Source organism: Sylvia atricapilla, chromosome 4, assembly GCF_009819655.1.
Source record: "Sylvia atricapilla isolate bSylAtr1 chromosome 4, bSylAtr1.pri, whole genome shotgun sequence".
NCBI classification, from domain to species: Eukaryota; Metazoa; Chordata; class Aves; order Passeriformes; family Sylviidae; genus Sylvia; species Sylvia atricapilla.
In genome coordinates this window covers 28,483,362-28,503,983 of record NC_089143.1, presented here as the reverse complement: position 1 = coordinate 28,503,983, position 20,622 = coordinate 28,483,362, and the positions used below count along the sequence as shown (strand labels likewise).

Below are 20,622 nucleotides of genomic sequence, written 5' to 3'. Positions count from 1 at the left end.
ATTATTCTATGCTAGCATTACTTGACTAAGTTAAATGACATATACAATTATATAGTTCAAAATAACTTTGAGGAAAAGCTTGCAAATGCATCACTAATACATTATCTTTTCAAATGCCTCAGGAGTAGAAAGCTTGCCAGCTCCTCTAAAGCCTATTGGTGACTGAGGCATAAAAAGTATTGAGGGGACGATGCGAATCTGTATGTCTGTAAATAGTTAAATACACATTTACCTTGGAGAATCTTGGAAAGGTCACTGATTGCCATTTCAGAGTCCTTGTTCATGAAATAAAGGCAGAGAATCTATTTCAACTGAGGAGTTTGTAGAAGAAATTAGCAAAATAAATAGTAAGTACTAGGGCCAGTAGCATACCAAAGAAATTTCTGAAGGAAATAAGCATGAAGGAGTAGAATTCAAGCACTACAATGCAGCATCTTGCTTAATGCTGTTTAGTAGCATGCTGCTGTAAAGGGATCCAGTGACTGTCTGGAGTAGGAAAACTGTTCTGGGTATAGTGTATTGAACAAATAAAATATAATACTTACTCATACAGCTCATAATACTTCTTCAATGCAACTTTCTTATGTATTTTTGTTATGTGTTGCAATCCTGTAAGTTGCATGAAGGGATCCAGTTGATTCATGTGTTTGAAATTCCAAAGCCGTCATTAAAGTCCCCTGCCAAAAGTTCTATAACAAATGAAGCTGCCATGAACATGAGAAGAGCTCTGAATGTTGAAGCTAAAGATGAAGGATCTCTTCCCTCTTCAGACAATAGTAGCCTTGTCACTATGGAAGACAGGCTACTGGACTAGATACATCTTAGAGCTGTTAATTTGCCATTTTTAGTGTTGGCCTAATATGAAGTCAGAAAAAAAGTGGTTGTTGATGTAAACAGTATATGTCAACAAAATCTCTACTGATACATGCCTGAATTTTGGTTTAGGTAATGTGGTTCCCCTAAGCTAGTTCTGGTTTGTTACTATCAATAGTTTTTCATAGAATTTTGCTTTCTTGATAGCTTATATAAATTAACTTTGTGCAATTTTTTGTTTCTCCTAATAAGTCAAATAATTGGTTTGCTAAAAATTTCTGATTTTCCCAGGAGGATTGTGGTTCCAGAATTGCCATGTTAAAAACAACAGTTAGCTCTGAAAAAAGAAGTTCTGATCAGATAGTCAGGACAGTGCATATGGATGAAATATGTGGCTGTCAAGATATCAGAATATCTGGTAGCTGTTACCAGGATTCAGGCTTCCCAAAATGGGGATATCAAGGAAGGAGTCTTTCAATAGAAGAAAAAAGCCTGAAGGATGGGGAAAAGAAAATAGTTACTCCTCTTAAAAGAAAGGAAACTGTGTCTACATCTTGTTCAGAGAAAACAAGAAGATTACATGTAAATACCTACATGTTCTTACATGAAAGAAGATACAGCTGTACTCCTGGACAAATAAAGTCTTCTGGAAAGTATCCTTGTGATATCAGCAGTTTAGGATGTGAAGAAAAAAGTGAGCTGCTTGCAGCTATAGAACAGGCAGCAGCTTTTGTAACTACTATGATATTTCATGATGGCTCTTCACAGCTCAACTCGGAGCAGGTCAGTGAAGGATGGATTTTGTTTAGAGTCAGTTCTGTAGAACCATTTGAATGTGCATGTGACTGATAATCATATACCCATGTTCATTGGCAATTTAGTATGTATGACATACCAAAATGTACAGTTAGATTACATTTTAATTTGAACTACAAAGTAAAACTTAGAGAAAATGAAACCATTCTGGGATTTTTGTTTCAAGGCTGAAACACTTGCATGCTCCTCTACTGTGCCAATGGTGTGTGCAGTAACTATAGTGTACATAATAGGTTTCATACTGTAAAACATTTGGGACTTTTCTTTATGGGATTGCACAAAATCTGTCAAAGGAAACACTATTGTAATTATGCTTAACAGGCCTCTACCTCATCCGTAAAAGGAGTTGTTGTGCTGGTGAAGAATCAGATTGATCAGCCTTGTCCTCCCAGTCATACTTCAACTGGCCGTACTTGGAATGCTCCTAATGAAAATGATAAATTAATTTATTTAAAAACTGAACAGTCATCTCTCTGGGAACAAGACCAGGCTCACAAGAAATTGTCTTGGTGAGAGTATGTAGGAAAAAATACTGCTTTCTTTACATATGCTTTCAGCAGTAGTGGTGTTGGTCACTTAGCACAGGCCTAATCTCCTTACGTCAGGCTCGTTGAATTTCATTTTGGTTCTGTTCGTTCCGTATGAAGTCTGAGCTAATAGAAGCCAAATAAGAATAGACTATTCCTTTGGGCTCAGCATATCACTGACTGCAGCCCTTGCAGAATTAGGCTGGGATTCTGGTAGGAGCTGTTTACATTCACCAGCAAATCTTTTATGAGCAGTTAAAGCTGGTCAGCACCAAAGAATGTGCTTTGTCCAGAATATGTTTTATCTTTCTTGTATTTTATCTTTCATTTCCTGAACTGCATTTCTTACCTAGTACATTTTTGGTGGACATTATCATGATAAACACTCTTTCTGGGTTATGTTAACACTTTAAATCTTTTTAGCACAGGTCTTGTTAATGGCTTTTTACATTCCAAATGAAGTTTTACTAATAATAAAATATAATACAATAATACAGTAATAATACAATATAATTTTGAAAGTAAAGGCTTTATGTATCTACTTAATACATGGACTAAATTTCAATAAAAAGTTGGGCTATGTTTTAAACTTCCAGTTATTATAACCAAAGTCCATTTTTATTCCTATTAACTTGAAAATCATATCCCAAAAAGGGAGAAATGAGAACTGAATCTGATTCCTGGATATAATACTCTAGCATATTAAAACTCCATCAGAATGTTTTATGAATTTCACTAATAGCTGTCTCATTGTAAACTGCTGAATTTGGATTATTGAATTACAAAACATTAATTTCAAGACGTGGAATTTGGTTTTTAGTTGCATCTCCTGCACTGCTTGAAATCGTGGCTTGAAACAAGTAAGACTTTGCTTCTCCAGCTGTAATATTGGGGTTACATGACAAGTAGTGTAATAACATGTTGTCAGCTTGAATATAGGTTGTTGTGAGCTGAAAATAACATATTAATGAAGCGTGTACATATGAACAGTAAAAATTTGATAAGTTGATTAAGAGTATTGCATTTAGATGAAACCTATGGGGAATTACTTATTTTAAGAATGAGTCTATAATGCGTGCAGCAATACTTTGTGATCTATGTGATTTCTAATATGTCTGAACCCTTAGAGTTGTGGTCTCATAGCATCAAATTATTTTTCTATATTGCCCAAAATATAACGTATTTAAAAAACCGCACATATAGTTGGTAAATCTATATACTGAGATATATATATATATATATAGTTGGACACATCTATTTAAAACAGCATGAATGAGGGAATTATAGACATTTTCAAGAGGTATGGAAATACATGACAGAGATGAAGCATTTTGGATTTAAACAGCATATTAACACAGGGCAGTTATGGCAGTTTAAATTGTCTAGTAACTTTTAAATCAGTGTTTCATAATGTTACCAGTTTAGCCTCTGTGATCTTATTTGGGTATATTGAAGTATTTGCCAGTTAGTGTTTTGGATTAAGCTCGCTCTTCCAGAGTTAAACAAGGATTTGTTTTCTTTATGTATATGTGATAAAGCATATCTGCTAGGATGTTTTAATTTCTTACAGAACATAGCTTTGAGTATTAATTTGAGAATTGAAAATTTAATATTCAAATGCAGTATTCTGTCCTTTTAGGAATAAGGAAATGTCTTGGGTTAACTGTTTCGTAATAGGTGCTAATTAAAAAAGGTAAATAGATTGACTAAATCTAGGAGCAGTATAGTGTGTGTTAATTAACTACTTCTGTGCAGGCAAGTGTTGTTTCAAATGCTACAATGTAAAGTTCCAATAATTTGCTTCAATGCAAAAGATTTCCTGAGGACTCTACTTCAAGTTTATGACAATGAAATCAGCTGGAAACAAGGCAAGTATTGAATCTATGATCTCATCCTGTAATATCTGTGCTATTGGTGTTTCTGTTCAAATCACTAAGTATAGAAATAACTATATTGGTGGTTAATATATTGAAAAACAGAGTTTAGTACCATGAAAAAGAACATAATTTTTGGAGGAGGTTGGGACCAGAGGCTTGGCATGTCAAGATAAGATATTTCTTCTCAGATTGGGAATTAAATCATCGAGTAACTTAAAGATAGCTTTGAGTGGAAACAAAAGTTCTCAACACAGTCCTGACTATAGTTGAAAAGGTCAAACTACGTAATATTTCATATTCCCTAGAAAAAGACTTCCTCTGCTCAAAGAAAGGACTAAAATCCTAGAGATGTCATAGTTGTCAGAATTAGGAATCACTTGAATGGGCCCATGTTCTTTTGATAGAAACAAGTAAGATTCTTCTCTATGGATTTAAAAACAACTATAAAAAACAGGCATACAATGTAAATATAATGTGTTTTTTGCTTTGGGTTCTGTTTCGGGTTTTTTGGGGTTTTTTTTGGTTCCATATATCAAATTACTGCTGAGTGAGTTAAAAAATACGAACTTTCAGGAAGGGCCCCCTCTGTGGAGAATCATCAACTTGTGTTCAGCATCTGAAGAGTTTCAGTAAATCACAGTAAGCTGCTGATGATTTAAAATCTGGTCAGAAAATCTGTACAAAAACCAGCACTTGGAATGGGAAAGATGGAAAAAGAAATGCTATAATGGAACTGGCAATAGTGACAGTTTTATAATTTTTACACACAGGAAGTACTAGTTAGGTTATATCCTGTCTGATCCATGGGATTTGAATCTGAAGTTTCTAGTAACCAATAAAATTTTTGTGTAGGATTTTAAACTTTGAAACTTGGTGCTTCCTCACACATTATTTTGGCTATGAAAACAAGCAAACAGATCTCCAACAAAACAAACAAAACCCCTAAAATTCTCTTTAGAGTAGTCCTGTAGCTGTAACTTGGATTATGGACATGAAAATTTGCTTCCAGGTAACTGAGTCTGCAAGGTTGTGTGCATGGAGTTCTCTATAAATGTACCTGTAGGTCATTGTTTGAACTTACCTAGGGGTTACTGGAAGAGGATACTTAAGTTTATCTTTGAATATATCACACAGCAGTCTAGTCATTAGTTTCTCCTGTTCTTTGTAGAACTGCAGGACACATGTTGAGATTGTAGTTCAAAGGAAAGTGAATCAGCACTGGGCTTGGCCCACCCTATCCATCTATGTGAACATGAGGCTGCAGTGTAAGCACATACAATACTAAAGGACAAAAGGTTCTGAGTTTTGGCAACAATGCAACATATGTGAATTCATATATGCGTTAACAATCTTGGTCTGACTCCTAGGAAGTAAATCTCTCCCTGATCCCCAATAGCACTTTTGTGGCTATCAGTCAAGTTAACAACAATAAGAAGAAAATTGTACCAGAGGGAGACTCTCATTAAAAAAAACCCTTTAGCTTGAAGTTTTTCAGTTCTAGGAAAGGGAGGTTTTTGCGGTAAATTTAAGGAGGCAAAAGTTTACTCATATTTGAAAACTTGAAAAAATCAACCAAAAAATTCGCTCCAACCTCACAAAATAACACTTCAGAAATATGCAATACTGAACTTCCTCCTGTGTAGTCATGATATTGACCACATGTTAGAGCTGCGAATTCAATGTTCAATATTATTGTAAAATAAATGCTTGTCCTTTTATGATGTGTGCATGCAGGAAAGATGGGCAAAACTTTAGAGCTATTTTGCAGTATGGGAGGTAATTTAAGTATTTTGAATAACTTGTTTTTGTAGTTGCCAATAGTGTTGTGTTAGATCCAAGGATTGCAGCATGGCTGATAAACCCCAGCGACACAGTTCCTTCCTTTGAGTGTTTAATACAGAAGTATTTTGAAAAGCCTTTTTCAAAGGGAACAGAAAATACAGATACAGGCACTTTGAGGAATGTATCTGTGAGTAGTTTGTTTTCAGTTCTTTGTGGTTGGGTTAAAAAGGGAAGGAAATGATAATAGAATTGCTATTGCTTAGAAAATATTGCACAAGAAGATAGATTATGCTTTTAGAATGGAAGAAAATGATTCTATTCTACAGATTCTACAGTAGGTGGTCGACTGTTGGCACATTAGCTTTCAGAGATTGTTTGATGGATAAGAAGATGTAGAGCAACCTAAATAGTGTTTTTTGATGCCATTCTCTTTTCAGAGGCCTTGCTCATTCAGACCAAGCATTACACCATGATTATAGGATACAAATCCAGAGATGTCAAATGGGCTTAGAGCACAGACAGAGGTTGGTTGTACTGGCACCTACCCATCAGTGTAGACATTTCTGAGAAAACCAGAGGCAGTTTACTTGAAAGCATTGGCTGTAAACTGCAGTTGTTCAGAAGCTACTTCATGAATTAAGTTATTAGTGTAGGGAATAGACAAGCAAACAGACAGAAGTAACCTATGGATTATTTCTGTATGTGATGGCCTTGCTGTGAGTCAGCATCCTTAATCTTGCCTCTTCCCTTAGCTTGACTCAGTCTTTTGTTCTTCAGATACCACATCTGTTCTTAGTTATTTTTCAGCTTCGTCATCCTGATTCCCTGCTCTGAGTTAAATATTGAAATTTTATTTCCTTCCTGTCCTACTTTGGGTCTAGTTTGTTTCCTTGCCTCAGCCATCTCCAGTGTCTTTATGCTGAGTTGTTCACTGAATTCCCAGTTAATACCTCCTTGTAACATCCTGTGATTATTCCACCCCATTCCTTATTCCTTAATTTGTCACCTGCATTCTCACACTTCCTCTCTGGCTTTTCTCTTTGCTCAGTTCTTCCTGTGTCTCCTGGCTCTTTGCCAGGTTTGTCTCTTCAATCTTCTTGCTCTGTTTTTCCCGGTAGATTCCTAACAGTTGTCTTTACTGCCAGAGGGATCTGTGGTAAGTGATAAATCATCTTGTGCCTCGCTACTTCAGTGAAGCTCCTTGTCTTGTGCTAATCTTGTCCACCCACCACAGTACTTGGAATGACTGCTGGTTTATTCTGTTGCCCACATCTCACCCACACACCTCTTACATGAAGATGTGCTGCTTGCTGCTTGTTGGTGTATTTGGTGCTGCGCCAAAGTGGTCATGGTCCATATTCCCTGAAACATTTGCTGGAACAGGTGCTAAACATTATGCTGGTCATGTCATCGCTGCATTTACTGATGAGGAATTTTGGTGTCAGTTGAAGCCTGTCACTGGGCTCTCTTCCACCTCCAGAAAGGGATCAAGCAAGCTGTCTGTATTTCACAGCTCATTTGTTCCAGAAAAAGTTGGTATGGACAATGTTTCTTGGAGACAGATTGGTGACTTTTCACTGCAGTATGGACTAGACTGTTTTAGAACAAGGATCATCACCAGTGGATCTGCATATTTCAGCTTTGAAGAGAGTCCTTTGTATCCTATCTTCCAGGGCCTGCTATTTCTCAGTTTTTATTAAGTTTATTTTAATGGTCATGTTCTTGGAGCTCACAATCATTCTTAGTATTTTTATACATTTCAAAATGGTATTCTAGCCAATTGAAGGAGGTGACTTGGTGCTGTGTGGAACAGCTCTGGAACAGAAATTAAGGAAATGTACAGTGTTGGCACAAAAGTGTCAGTACTTATATGAGAAAAAGATTGCGAGGAATTTTTCCTCTTTTTACAAGTAGTAAGTGAACTCTGACTTCAGTGTCAAAGGCTGAAAGACAGTGTGAAAGACTTCAGTGTCAAATTTATCAATATTATATTTCTCTGTACTTGATACAAAATGTAAGTATAGGAACAGGCAAAATCTGGAATGTTCATAATCTGTGTGTTAATCGTTTTGGTTTGACAGAGTTTCTCTAACAACGTTTCTAAAATGTTAACAGAAGGTATGCAGAAAAGTGTATTTTTAAAATGTATACCTTTTTAAAAAGATAATACTCTAAATTTTTTTCTGTTAACAATAAAATTATTGATTTATTTTTTATTTATTTATATCAGTGTCAAAACTTAGGTGTGATCTTGGAGAAGCTTTATAACGTAATGATGGATCTTGCTCATGGCCTAAAGGTAAGACAAAAAGAATTTGCTCAGGAATAACTATTTAAGTATTGAATTAAAGAGAGTTAATGATGTAGTTCTCATTCAAATTAGAATAATAGAATGCTTCAGTCCTTAGTGGTTTACGTTGTCAGTCAACATTTAAAATAAATTGCCCATGAAATTTGCCATTTTTTCTAAGAGATGAAGTCAAGGTTAATCCTTAGGAGAAGCTTTGCTGCATTTAACTAAATGAAGATTCTGAGAACAGGAAAGGTTCAGAATATTGACTTTTATTTTAGTATTTTAAATCTATATATTACTGTCTAAAAAGTGTTAAAAGAGGTATAGCTAGTATAGTATAGCTATTTTTTCTGTGTGTTCCTTGCTTATGAAAACTCTCTGCATATCTTTTGTTCTAGATTGTGTTAACCAAGCCCTGGTCCCATGCTGGCACAGGCTTCACAGAGAGCTGCTTGATAGCCCAGGCCTGTCAGTGTTTAAAAGGCAATTGGACAGTGCCCTTAATCATATACTTAAAATTTTTGTCAGCCCTGAATTGACTAGGCAGTGGGACTAGATAGTCATTGGAGGTTCCTTCAAAATGAACTATTTTATTTTATTTCATTTTACCCCTTACTACAGTTCAGAATGCATCTCAAGAAATCTCTTGGGGCTTGTGTGTTTGTTTTCTGCCTGTGATCATGTATCTGGAAAAGCACCAGAATTTAGGGATACACCCAGGTTCTGGTGCAAGGGGCACCACAGTTTCCAAGGTGATTGTCTTTGAAGTTGCTGGTAGCAGTTGTAGGGCTTGGACCATTAGGTGATGGAACCATGTTAATGTGGATATCCAAGTGCCTCAGCAGTATGGTGAGCAATCTGTGATGGGAGGCAGCAGGGAAACACCAAAGGCACAGAAGCACTGAGATATGCCCACAAGAGTTTTTAGACAAGTCAGATTGCTTCAGTGGTTAGAAAAAAAACCCCAGACTTTCTGTTCTCTGAAAGTGATTTGGGGACATAACCCTTTCAACTCTTATTTTCACCCTAGTGAAAAGAAATTTATGAATTATGAATGGTTGCTTAATTGTTTGAATGAACAAAGGAAAAGGGATAACTGTCTGTCCTATTATAATGAAGCTTGCTTTAAAAATAAACTATTTGGAAAAAAAGAGGTGTATATATTTCTTTATTTGCAGTCTTGTACAAAATGGTTACTATTACAAAATTCCTATTCCCCACAAAAAAAAGTGTCAGCATTTAGATAATATAGTTTACACTAAATAGTATTTCATGCCACGAACAGTGTTGTCATGTAAAAAGGGAATATACAGAAAGTGAAATACTTCTCACTGGAAAACATGTTCACTTAATGACACTACTATATATTTTGAGATCAAAATTTGCTGGTACTGCCTGAAGAATGTATTTATGCCTTACTTTACAGGACCAAGGTTTGTGGAACTTATTTTGCACATTAGAGCTTCCACTTATCAAAATTCTGGCAGGTATGAAAGTTTAGTTCAAAATATGAATTTTCATTATTTTCACAGAGCTGCTGACTCTGCTCAAGTGAAATGTTATTCCTGAGAATATGAAATGTTATCTTAGCCTCATAACAGCTGTGTGAGTTTGAGTTTCCATTTTACAGTCTGAGAAGAATGTAAGATTGAAATAGTGAATTACAAATGTTCTTAACCTAAAATTGTATTTACAGTGATGGAAACACACAAAATATACGTGAACAAACAAGAACTGAAAAAAACATCAGAGATTCTAGGGGTAAATTTTGTATTAATTTTTTTTCTTGAAAATTGTGTAGTGTCATTTTTGTGCTTTTACTGAGGATAACTGATTAAAAAGAGAAGGAACTTTTGTCACGTTTTATGTAATAGTGTGGTGTTTTCAGTATATAGTTATAAATATAACTAATTATACTTACATTTTAGGATACTTCCCTATTTATTTACACAAGTAAAAAAGAGATATTTGCTTCATCAGCCTTGCCCCAGAACTGAAATTGTGTTGCAAAATGTGCAGGTCCTTTTGGGTTGTGTGTTGTAGAGTAAAATGGTAATGATTTTTTTTTTCCCTGAAGTTTTCAGGCATCATCTTCCTGGGAAGTGATAGCTGTCTCTCCCTCTTTTTGTGAACAATACACTCTTAAAATGAGTGTTCTTTGATAAAAATAGCTACCAGAGGATCCTATTTTGTAACATAAAATTTGACTAGATAATCATGCTGGTCTGACAGATTACTAATTTATCAGAATAATTTGCATAGCTGTGTTTCTCACAGATCTCTATAGGCTTCAGTAACCTAAATTCTTTAACTAGAAATGTTGGTACTTCTTGCTACAATAAATCCCCTTCCCAGATCATGAAGCAATATAAATTAAGGTGTATATTAGCAACTACTCAACCAAATGTTGGTAGCCAGCATTGATTACACAATATCAAATACTCCATTTTAAAATAAAGGTCCAATATTCTCATTAACCTTGGAAGTAGCAGATACTGAAGAAAATAATAATGTGAACAAAATAATTTTGATGTCCCAATTTATAGTTGCGGCTCAAAGAGCTTGAACAGGAGGCTCATGAGGTTGCTGGAGAACGATTCCTTTTGACCAGCAGTTGTCAACTCCGAGAGGTATTATTTGTATTAGTAGTTCTAGTTAAGGTGTGCATTCTATAGATTTATTGATTCAAAAGTAGTGTAAAGCATATATATCCTTACCATTTCTGAGTTATTCTATATTAATTATCTTATTTTCTGGTTTTAATGAAGGACATGTCAGTTTTTCCTAAATATTACGGTGTTGAATAATCCATATTTGAATGTATGTACATAAATGATGCAGGTTTTTTAGTAAATATGTCAGTGCTTCAGTGGCTCAAAAATAAAGATTTTTCAATCCTATGAAATTTCTCTTTGCTACAGTATGCTCTATTTACTTTGAAACCTATTTTCTGTTTAAGTTCAAGCACCCAATATTTTTCCTTTCTTTTTCAACACCTAAAACACTGAAAGATTTATTGTCTTTTTCTTACTTTAGGTACTATTTGATAAGTTAAAGCTGCATACACTGTGTGAGAAACTTCACAGAACTGAAATACAACAGCTTGTATCCACGTCAGAAGTTGTGGTGAGACAGGGAAGGGTTTTAAAACCAGCTGCATGATTTAGCAAAACTTTTAACTTATATTCCAGTGAAATTGTAATTTGTCTAAAGTTTTTCTAATGATCTTCGTTTATTTTTTGTATTGTACTATTTGTGCTATGGTTATTTGTGCCATAAAATTGCATTCCATGGTGGGGAAAAACAAACCAACTACCGAAGGTCTCCCCTGAGCCTCCTTTACTTCAGGCTAAACATCCCCAGCTCCATCAGTTGTTCCTCATCCGACTTGTGCTCCAGACCCTTTTCCAGCTCTGTTATCCTTCTCTGGGCTCGCTCCAGCACCTTAAAGTCCTTTCTGAAATGAAGGGTCCAAAACAGAACACAGTACTCCCTGCCGAGCACAGAGTGACAGCCACTACCCTGGTCCTGCTGGCCACACTGTTGCTGACACAGGCCAGGTGCCATTCTCCTTGGCCACCTGGGCACACCTGGCTCGTGTTCAGCCACTCTCAACCAGCACCCCCAGGTCCTTTTCCACCAGACCCTTTCCAGCCACTCTGCCCCAGCCTGCAGCACTGCAGGGGTTGTTGTGACCCAGGGGCAGGACCTGGCACTTGGCCTTATTGAACCTCAGAGCACTGGCCTTGGCCCACTGATCCAGTCTGTCCAATCCCTCTGGGGAGCCTTCCTGCCCTCCAGGAGATCAACTCTTTCATCCAATTTGGTGTCATCTGCAAACTGACTGAGGGTGCCCTTGATCAAATCATTAAAAAATCATTTTTTGAAGATGGCAATGGCGATTCTTTTTAGAAGAGAAAAAGCCTCTGTGCAGCTGTGCCTGTTTCTGATTTGGTCCCATAACTGAATTGCTGTAGTTTACATAGGAGTTAAAGTGCACAACTCATTGCTGAACATGAGCATCTTTGGGGAAGGTAGAAAGGTAATATTTATTTCTTAAGGAGAAAATTCCACTTTTCAGTCAAGTCTGAACTACTAAATATGCTCTCCAGTAACCTCAATGGTATAACCATAAAACCCACACACTACTCAAGGAGAAGGAGGTTTCACAGATCAAACATGTAATCTTGGAGAGCAACAGAGAGCCTTAAGAAATAGGAGGGATCAGTGAAATAGAATTCATGTCACCTTTTTATGGGAACATAAGATTTGTTGCTATAATCAAGGCAATGCTTTTATGTAGTCCAGTATTTTCTTTCCAAAAACTGCTGAGACTTGATAATTTAGAATTTTAGAAAATCATCTGCTAGTTACCCCTTCTAGGAGATAAATAGTAGACAATTAATCTTAAGACATTGTTTCTCCCTGGTAGCAAGAAGAAAACCATATGCTTTTAAATATACATTCTAGTACAGTTGCATCTGTTTTTCATCCTGGACTATTGTAGTTCCAGATATTTTTTGTTGTACTTATAAATATCCAATCTCTATTTTAATAATTTAATTATTTTTCTCAACAGAATTTTTGACAGCTTCCAATCAAAGTAATCCAGAAATATGCTTTATTTTATGGGTTTTTAATTTGACAATTTCAATTTCTCTTGAAGTTTTCCTGGAATTTTTGTTAAGGCATGAACAGGAGAAATTCTCCTCTTGGATTATGTGTGTGTATAAATACCTATGTGTGTATATATGTATTACTTTGTCTACTTCCATCATGTTCTGTCTTGCATTGATGCTGTATAGCACAAAAAAACCAAAGAAAGAACCATAAATAACACACACACATCACACCCCAGTGTTTCTGAAGCTGCTCAGGAAAAGTTTTTATGTCTATATGTCTTTTTGTCCCTCTCTGGGACAGGAGTGAAAAGGAAATGGGAAGCAGTAATCTCCAGCCTTCCTAATGAAGGCTTCCTTGGGGCTGGGGTGGGATTGCTTGAATCAGCCAATATTTTGTTCATTCAGTTTGTCAAGAAAATTTCTTCCTCCAAAATGCATTCTGTTAAGGTTGGTTTAATAATACAACTTCAAGAAGTGTGTCAGTAATTCATATTCTTGACTTTGCAGCTAAATAAATTGCAAGATCTTCATCCTTTGCCCAAGATAATATTAGAATACCGCCAGGTGAGCAGATATTGTTTCAGAGTGTAGTTGCAGAGTGTAATTTACAACTACGTGCAACATTTACAGAATGTAGTTGCATTGAAGCAAAATTTAGCAAGACAGATAAACTTTCATAGTTAAATAATTAAATAGGTTTGCTGTAGTGAAAGTTCATTCAAATACTAATTTGAAGTCAATATTCTTAAGACTTTTAAAATTTTAATGCTTATAGTTGTTTTGCTCTATGTTAGATTATAGCTAGCAACGTGTACAATGTTGCAAAGACAATTGGAAAACTTCAGTGTTCAATTTGCATACTGCTATAAGGCATACTTAGGGCAAAACATCTATTTATTTAGTTCTGATGAGATGCTTTGCATAAAGTGAAGGAGGTATCTGTTTATGGGGAATTTTGGAGTGACAAGTCTGAAAATCCCAAACAATCTGGTTAGTCTGCTCCCATATTTAATATTTAGCTTTTCAGTGAATGAGCTTCCAAGAATTTAAAAAAATAACAAAGTTTAAAAGTGTGGGTTTGTGTTTGGTTTTGATTATTTTTTAAATTTGTTTGTGATATTTTTTTGAGTGTGTGTGTGGCTTTCCTGTAATTTATTGACCTGGGGATATAAGATGTAAGATAATAAATTCCAATAGTTCATTTAGTAGTATCTGCAAAGCCCTTTCATTAGGTTATAACCAAGCACTTATCTAACTTACACACATAGATTAAGAATTAAGTAAGTGTAAATCCATTATTTACTCAGATAAAACTATCTTTAAGAAAGAAAAGTCTACAAACAGGATGCATTTGGAAATTGGGATCTTCAATTTGAAAAATCTCTTATTTTTATAAGTAAATACTTATCTTAAAATTTATGTATTTTAGGTTCATAAGATGAAGTCAACTTATGTGGATGGACTACGAACATGCATGAAAAAGGTAGAAATATATAAAGTAGCTTGGAAAATCCTAAAAAGATGTGCAATGATTGCAGTGTTTACAGTTTAAGAACTTTTATACATGGAAAAATTAAAAATATTTCTTCTATATTTTCTTGTTTTGATTACACTATATTTTTATTACTGATACTTAAATAAAATACAACTGTGTGTCTTTTTTTTTTTTTTTTTACTTCACTTGATTACAGGGATTTATTTCCTCTACTTGGAATCAAACAGGAACTGTGAGTGGCAGACTTTCAGCCAAACATCCTGTAAGTGAGCTTATTGGAAGATTTGCATTTTAATTGAAATGAAAAATTAATATTACTTGTTCAAAATAAATAATATTTTTAACATAGGAAATGTTTGTTTTCATGCATGTCTAGCAGTTGCTGTATTGTATCTAAATGGTGGACAGAAAAAGCTTATTAAATGAGTTTTTTACTGTAGGACATTTGTTCTTAGGCATATTTTGTGTTCTCTGTGATCAGAATTAACATTGTTACCTGAAGCAGGGGAGTGCATTTGTGAGCCATGCATGTACCTTGAATATTTCCTTGTCATGAATTCCCGCTGTTCATGAAGCATTCCTTGTAAAGGATCAGTGAGTCCTGGAAGGTGGGTATAACAGAAAAAAAAGGAAGCTCTCTTCTGGAATTTGGCTTCAGGCCTCATAGCAGTAAAGGGCTTAGCTGGCATCTCTGGAAGTCTTGCTCATATGGCTGTGACACTTGGGCTCTTTGTGCTTCCTCTCTTGTCTATAATGCTCTCCATGCATTTCTGGCTTGTGCCTGAAATGTGTTTAATTTTACTTTCTGGACTGCTACAGTTTCTCTTGGGTTTCTCTTTTTTTTCCCCTACAAAGTGGCCTTTCAAGGGCTTACTTGAATGTATGAATGTATTCTATGATCTCATCTCTCTTGGTGTTTATGACACCATGGCTGGATGAACAGGAGTGCAGGACCTGGTGTGGGACAAGATGGGGCTGCAGAGTTCCAGGGGCTCAAGGCATAGGTGACTGAACAGCAGAAGAAAAGTAGTGAGTGTCTATCTGGGGAACATTTCTCTTTGGTTTAACCATGCCCTTTTCTAGCAAAGACAAGGCCTCTGGCCCTGTGGATACCTGGGAACAGATGCAGAGATGGGACTTGTCTCCTCATAAAGGCTAGAGGGAATCTCTGAGGCTATTGTCCTTTTAACTTGTGCCCCAAAGTGTTGTCAGTTCCTATCCATGCAGATTTGGGTACTGCTTATCTCTGTGAAGGACCCAACCCTAAGCTTAATTTAAGTACAAATGACAATAGGAGCTTTCTGCAGTCTTGGAGAAAGGCCATGGTCTTCCACATGTGTGGGAGCAGAAATGTAAAACTTAGCAGTTGTGACCATTTTGAATGGATGGGCTTGTGTGGTTCCTCCAAGTCCTGCTGGAATGGTGACTTTGGAGTTCTGACAGAAACCTGAGGGGTTCTCACCCTCACCATACTGGTGACTTCCTTAGCTCTTCTTTCACCTGTCTTCATAGTTCATGTTTCATTTGCATCTTCCTACCCTCATGGTACATATTTCCATACAATTTGTCATCAAACAATTTATAGGAAGTGCTTATGCTTTTTGCTGAGTAAAAATCAGTGTTTAAGATTCTGAATTAACAACAGAATGGGGAAGTGTTACTGCTGTTCTTGTTTCTCATGCATCCAGATGGGAGAAAGTGAGAGAAAAAGATGATCATGAAGGTCACAGTTTGCTGAATTCTCTGATGTGATGAACAGGCATCTCCAAGTCAGAGCTGAACAGACAGCTGTCTTGAAAAACCACATACAACACAAAGTGACCCTTGGCCCATCATAGTAAAAAGGACATGAAATCTATTTTTCTTGAAAGTTTTTTTTCTTCTAAATAATACTGCTAAAGTTAGCCTCCAGGGTTGCCTAAGGCTGGCTTTTCCTTCTAAGGAAAAACATTGGCATAGCTTTTTTTGTTTGAAATGTTTATGGAACTTACACCATCTGTTTCTGAATCATTTATTGATATAGAAGATATACTGCAATGCCCAGTCACTTTGCTAAGTGTTAAAGGATTGGGAAGATTCTTGCCAGAAATCATAAATATTGGAGATATTTTTGTGATTACTGTGATATTATGTCAATTTTTTAGCTGAATTTTTGCTGAGGTAGTTTATTTTTAACTGTTTTAAAATGTGTTAACAAGTGATTAAAGCAAAAGATAAGTGTGAATCAGATTCTGTGAGAATTCAATTGGGAAAACATCCCATGCAGTGCTTCTGAGAGATGGAATTCCAAACAAAGATTTCTTTATCTTTCTTTTGTTTTCTAGAGGTAATGGATCTATCTGTCCTCTCTCCTTTAAGGTATTTAATGGAGTTCAGGAGGGATTTACTTATAGGTTTGAGGGGAAATGACTAGACATTGGATATAGAGCAGAATTTCTTTTTCAGATAAATTCTCTCATCTTCTTTCAGACAGTTCCACATTTGATATATGGATGATACATATTTTTGGCTTTATGTGGGTTTTTCTCAATAGATAAGTTTATTCATATGAATTTTTATGACTTCTGTGTTGTAGCAACTTAGGGGAGGTTTCTTAGCAGCACTTTACTTCAGTGGCTCTCCATGTGTTCATCTGTTTTAGTTTAACTGTGCACTTCATTTCTTCTCATTTGGTTTCTTCCTCTACAGTATGTGTGCTGTATAAATCATGTGCTTTTCACAAATAACAATGTTAATGTATTATTGTTATACAGGGACACAGGGACATGCAGTCTCCTGTTATTGCATTCTAGGTGTCTATTTGCTGCTTTTGGAGAACCTGAATATCTGAAACCTTAAAGTAAATATAAACCCTACAAATTATTTTATAATGTATCCATATGCTAAGTTGGTGGTGTTTTTTTTTTTTTTTTTTTTTTTTTTTTTTTAATGATAGATTGCTTATGACTGTTAGGGGAATTTAATTAGGTTTATTATTTGAATGTGTTATTTTTAAATAGTTTTTGTATAAATGCATTAGTCTTGTCTACATTAGGATGCTCTTTGATTATATTGCTCATAGATAACTTTTCTATTAGATATATTTATGACATTCCTAAAATCTGGTTTATGTTCTCCAAACTCACCTGTAAACAGCTCTTTTCAGCCTCTCACATTGTAGAGCAGAAATAAGTCAAGACACAAGTGGAAAAGCATAAACCCAATTAAGATCAAGGCCCTTTCAGAATGAAGAGAGAAATCCTAACTTGAGATATAAAGATTGCATAAAATTAGATGTTATAATTTGGTTTAAGATGTAAATTTCAGTGCTAGAATCACATATTTTGTATTAAGGCTTCTTTCCTCCAGGCTTCTGCAGCAGAGAGAACTGGAATGCTGCTAATGAGTTTGTGCTTCTCTACTTCAGAAGATGTTTGTATCATTAAACTGAAAAGTATAAAGTGGTGGGCTTCAGGGAGCATTTCCTTCCTTTTAGTAATAAAAAGTTATGGTGAAGATAGATTAAAAAATTCACCTTCTTGGAGGAAGTAGAAAAAAAAAAAGCATTCCTGTTTTTCCTGAGGAAAAATGCTTTTACGACTTGTTCAAAAAGGCAAAGAAATAAAATAATTTAACCTATCAGTCAAGGAAACACGGTAGCCTATAATTTGGAAATCAGGACTGTAATTTGAAAGGGAAACTAAGGGTGTATTGAATGCTAGCATGCTTAAGGAAAGATTATAAATAACCTGGAATATAGCATATATCTCAATCTCTTTAAGAGGTATAGGATTTTCGGGTGGTGAATGCACAATAGACAATTACATGCCTGTTTATTAGAAATGGGTGTTGCAAGTAGTGTTTGGAATATGAATAATGAATTTACCCATCTGGTTTTCATTCTAAGGGGAGAGACAACCCCTTGAAGCAGAGGCCCCTCTGAGAAATTGCTATCCAAAATGAGTCTATTCTCTCAATTAGCTTAGCAAAGTAGTATTTCTGATTATCCATACTCTATCCATGTTATTTCCCCTTTGGGCTGTTTTTCCAAAGTGCAAAATTTTCTAGTTTTCTCTGAGATAAAATGGAAATGTGGTTTTGGCGTAGTTTTGGGATTATTTCTGGACAACGTGTATGGGATGGTGCTTGTTTCTCTCTTGTTTGCAGCAGAATGCCAATAGGGTTTACATCTTGGCACCCCCACGTGCTCAGTCCTAGCAGGGTGATCTGACAGAATTGTGCTACCAAAGCTGTTGTGACAGTTCCAAATTTCAGACATTTTGTCCAAGGCCTCATTAAGGCTGCAGGCTGATGTATGATACTACAAATATACTTTCTGAAAGTTTGAAGTCTGTGGCCACAATTGTATTCCAGCAGAAACAGTGCATTCTGCAAAGTGTTCCAATAGTGATGAGATTCTGCACTGTCTTGTTTTGTCCCTGCCCCTTTCTTTCACATCTTTTAGAAGGTTTGGCAGAGGCTGTCAGACACCAAGTCTGGGAGCAGGGATATGCTTGCATTTTGCATTTTTTTAGCCCCCTCTGCAGAAATGAGCCAAGGCCTTGGCTGCTTTTGAAACTGCACTGGTAGGAATAAGGTTTTTGTAAACTTGTTTTCATACACTGTCCAACTGAGAAGATTATTTACTTAAAATGGACAAATGGTAAAGCCTTACATTTTCATGGATCTTGGAGTTTATTTTCTATTTTTTATTTAAAGTATGTTTATTGGAAAGCACTGGGGATAGAGATGTGTCAGACGCATTACATGTTCATATAAAACATCTTGTCTAAAGTCTTCTATAATGTCATCTAAGCTAACAAAATCATTTTTAGGTAGATATTCCCTAATGTGGGCTTTGCTTTTAACAAAGGTGGGTTGTCTTAATGGATATGAGAATGTGTCTGTGCTTTCTTGGGCCTTTGAATTAAAGCAATTTAATATTGTGTTTTCTAGTCAATACAAAGCCCTGTCACTCAGATGAGCTGATGTGCTGTTAGAGAAAGCCAGAGTGTGCTTGCTGATTGTTGTGGTTGATTGGTGCTCTCTGAGCATCTTTCACATTCAGAACATATTTTTGTGCCATATTTCTTTTCAGTATGTTTATTCCAATACTCTTGAGTCATATGGTGATTATGACTGCACTAATAGCACTAAAATAGTATCTCATTCTATGAGCAGAGTTATGATGTTTTTATAGGCTCTTCTGTTGTTGCTTAGTTTTTTAAAAAGTAATCTTAATGGAGGCTTCAAGAAACTGTATTTATATTTACAGTGTTGGAGACAGAAGTTCTCTATTTCCTTTTCCTCACTCATCACAGTTGAAGTTTTATGATGGGAAAATTGTACTTAAAAATGAGTGAATGGGCATGTTGACAAGACTTTGGTCCAGTTGTATTTTCAGGATGAAATTTTACACTACCTTAACACTGCAGTAGAAAGTTCTTAGGTATTCATGTGACAACATGTAGTTCCACATGTAGTTTCCACATGTAGTGTGGAAAGTCACTGTTGGTTATATCATAACACTCAGATCTGATGCTCCAGAACATTATTGTGTTGACTTATTACTCAAATGCAGAAACAAGGTTTCTTCATTGTAGACCTCTGTTTTCTTAACATCTAGACTACAGTGTCCTTTTCTATGATATATGCACATCTTTGGTATTCTCTGTTGTAATGCTCCTGATTTGTTTAGGTTCATTATCTTATGGTGCGTGGGTGTATCCAATACATGGGCAACATTTTATAGCATGATTTGACTCAGTAAAGCCTGTAGCATCATCTGGGCTGTATTTCTTTAAAACAACCTTTTCTCTTCTGTTTGGGATTATCTTTATATGTATAATTGTACTCTGTGTTATTTAAAGAAGGGTAATGTGCAGCCAGTATAAATCTGCTTCCTTACAGTAATAGCATAAAAGATACTTGCATTTTATTTATGCAGGATAAGGTAGTCTGTCATTTTTTTTCTTCTATAAGCTAAACATAAGCACAGTAATAAACAAGCAATTAGAGCTGATAGCTCAAAAATGGAAAAATAACAACTTGGAAAAATATCAGCCAGAGTATTTTTAGCACATTTTAAAATATTGACTATGGAGGCTGAAATGTCCATTAGTTTCTGGCAAAATAAATTCTCAGAGAGGCTTAGATCTGTAGAAATGGGGAAAAAAATGTTCCTCTAAAATCTTCCTGTGCTAGAGAGATGACAGCACTGCGTACTTCTACTTGTTGCTTTAAAATTAGAAAGTAATATATTTCAATCCAGTATGTAGAAATTAAATTGTCAGCACTTGAGCATTTACTGCTATTGAGTGGGTGTTAACGTTGTTGATTATATGCTGATTCATTTAATTCTTTAGATGGCCTTTACCAGCAATCTTTTGGGAATACTCCAGGTAAAAGCCAAAACTAT

At 35.7% G+C, this 20,622-nt stretch overlaps 1 protein-coding gene across 1 annotated transcript in view; it reads left to right on the top strand.

Moving 5' to 3' along the window:
• POLN (DNA polymerase nu) overlaps positions 1-20,622 on the top strand; it is an 88,282-nt gene that overhangs the window by 5,667 nt on the left and 61,993 nt on the right. Inside the window, exons 3-14 of the mRNA XM_066316798.1 lie at positions 1,105-1,596; positions 1,951-2,138; positions 3,912-4,024; positions 5,845-6,002; positions 8,046-8,114; positions 9,535-9,595; positions 9,805-9,869; positions 10,655-10,738; positions 11,145-11,234; positions 13,238-13,294; positions 14,160-14,213; positions 14,422-14,487. Coding sequence (XP_066172895.1) covers positions 1,105-1,596; positions 1,951-2,138; positions 3,912-4,024; positions 5,845-6,002; positions 8,046-8,114; positions 9,535-9,595; positions 9,805-9,869; positions 10,655-10,738; positions 11,145-11,234; positions 13,238-13,294; positions 14,160-14,213; positions 14,422-14,487 — 1,497 coding nt within the window. The remainder of the gene's footprint in view (positions 1-1,104; positions 1,597-1,950; positions 2,139-3,911; positions 4,025-5,844; positions 6,003-8,045; positions 8,115-9,534; positions 9,596-9,804; positions 9,870-10,654; positions 10,739-11,144; positions 11,235-13,237; positions 13,295-14,159; positions 14,214-14,421; positions 14,488-20,622) is intronic.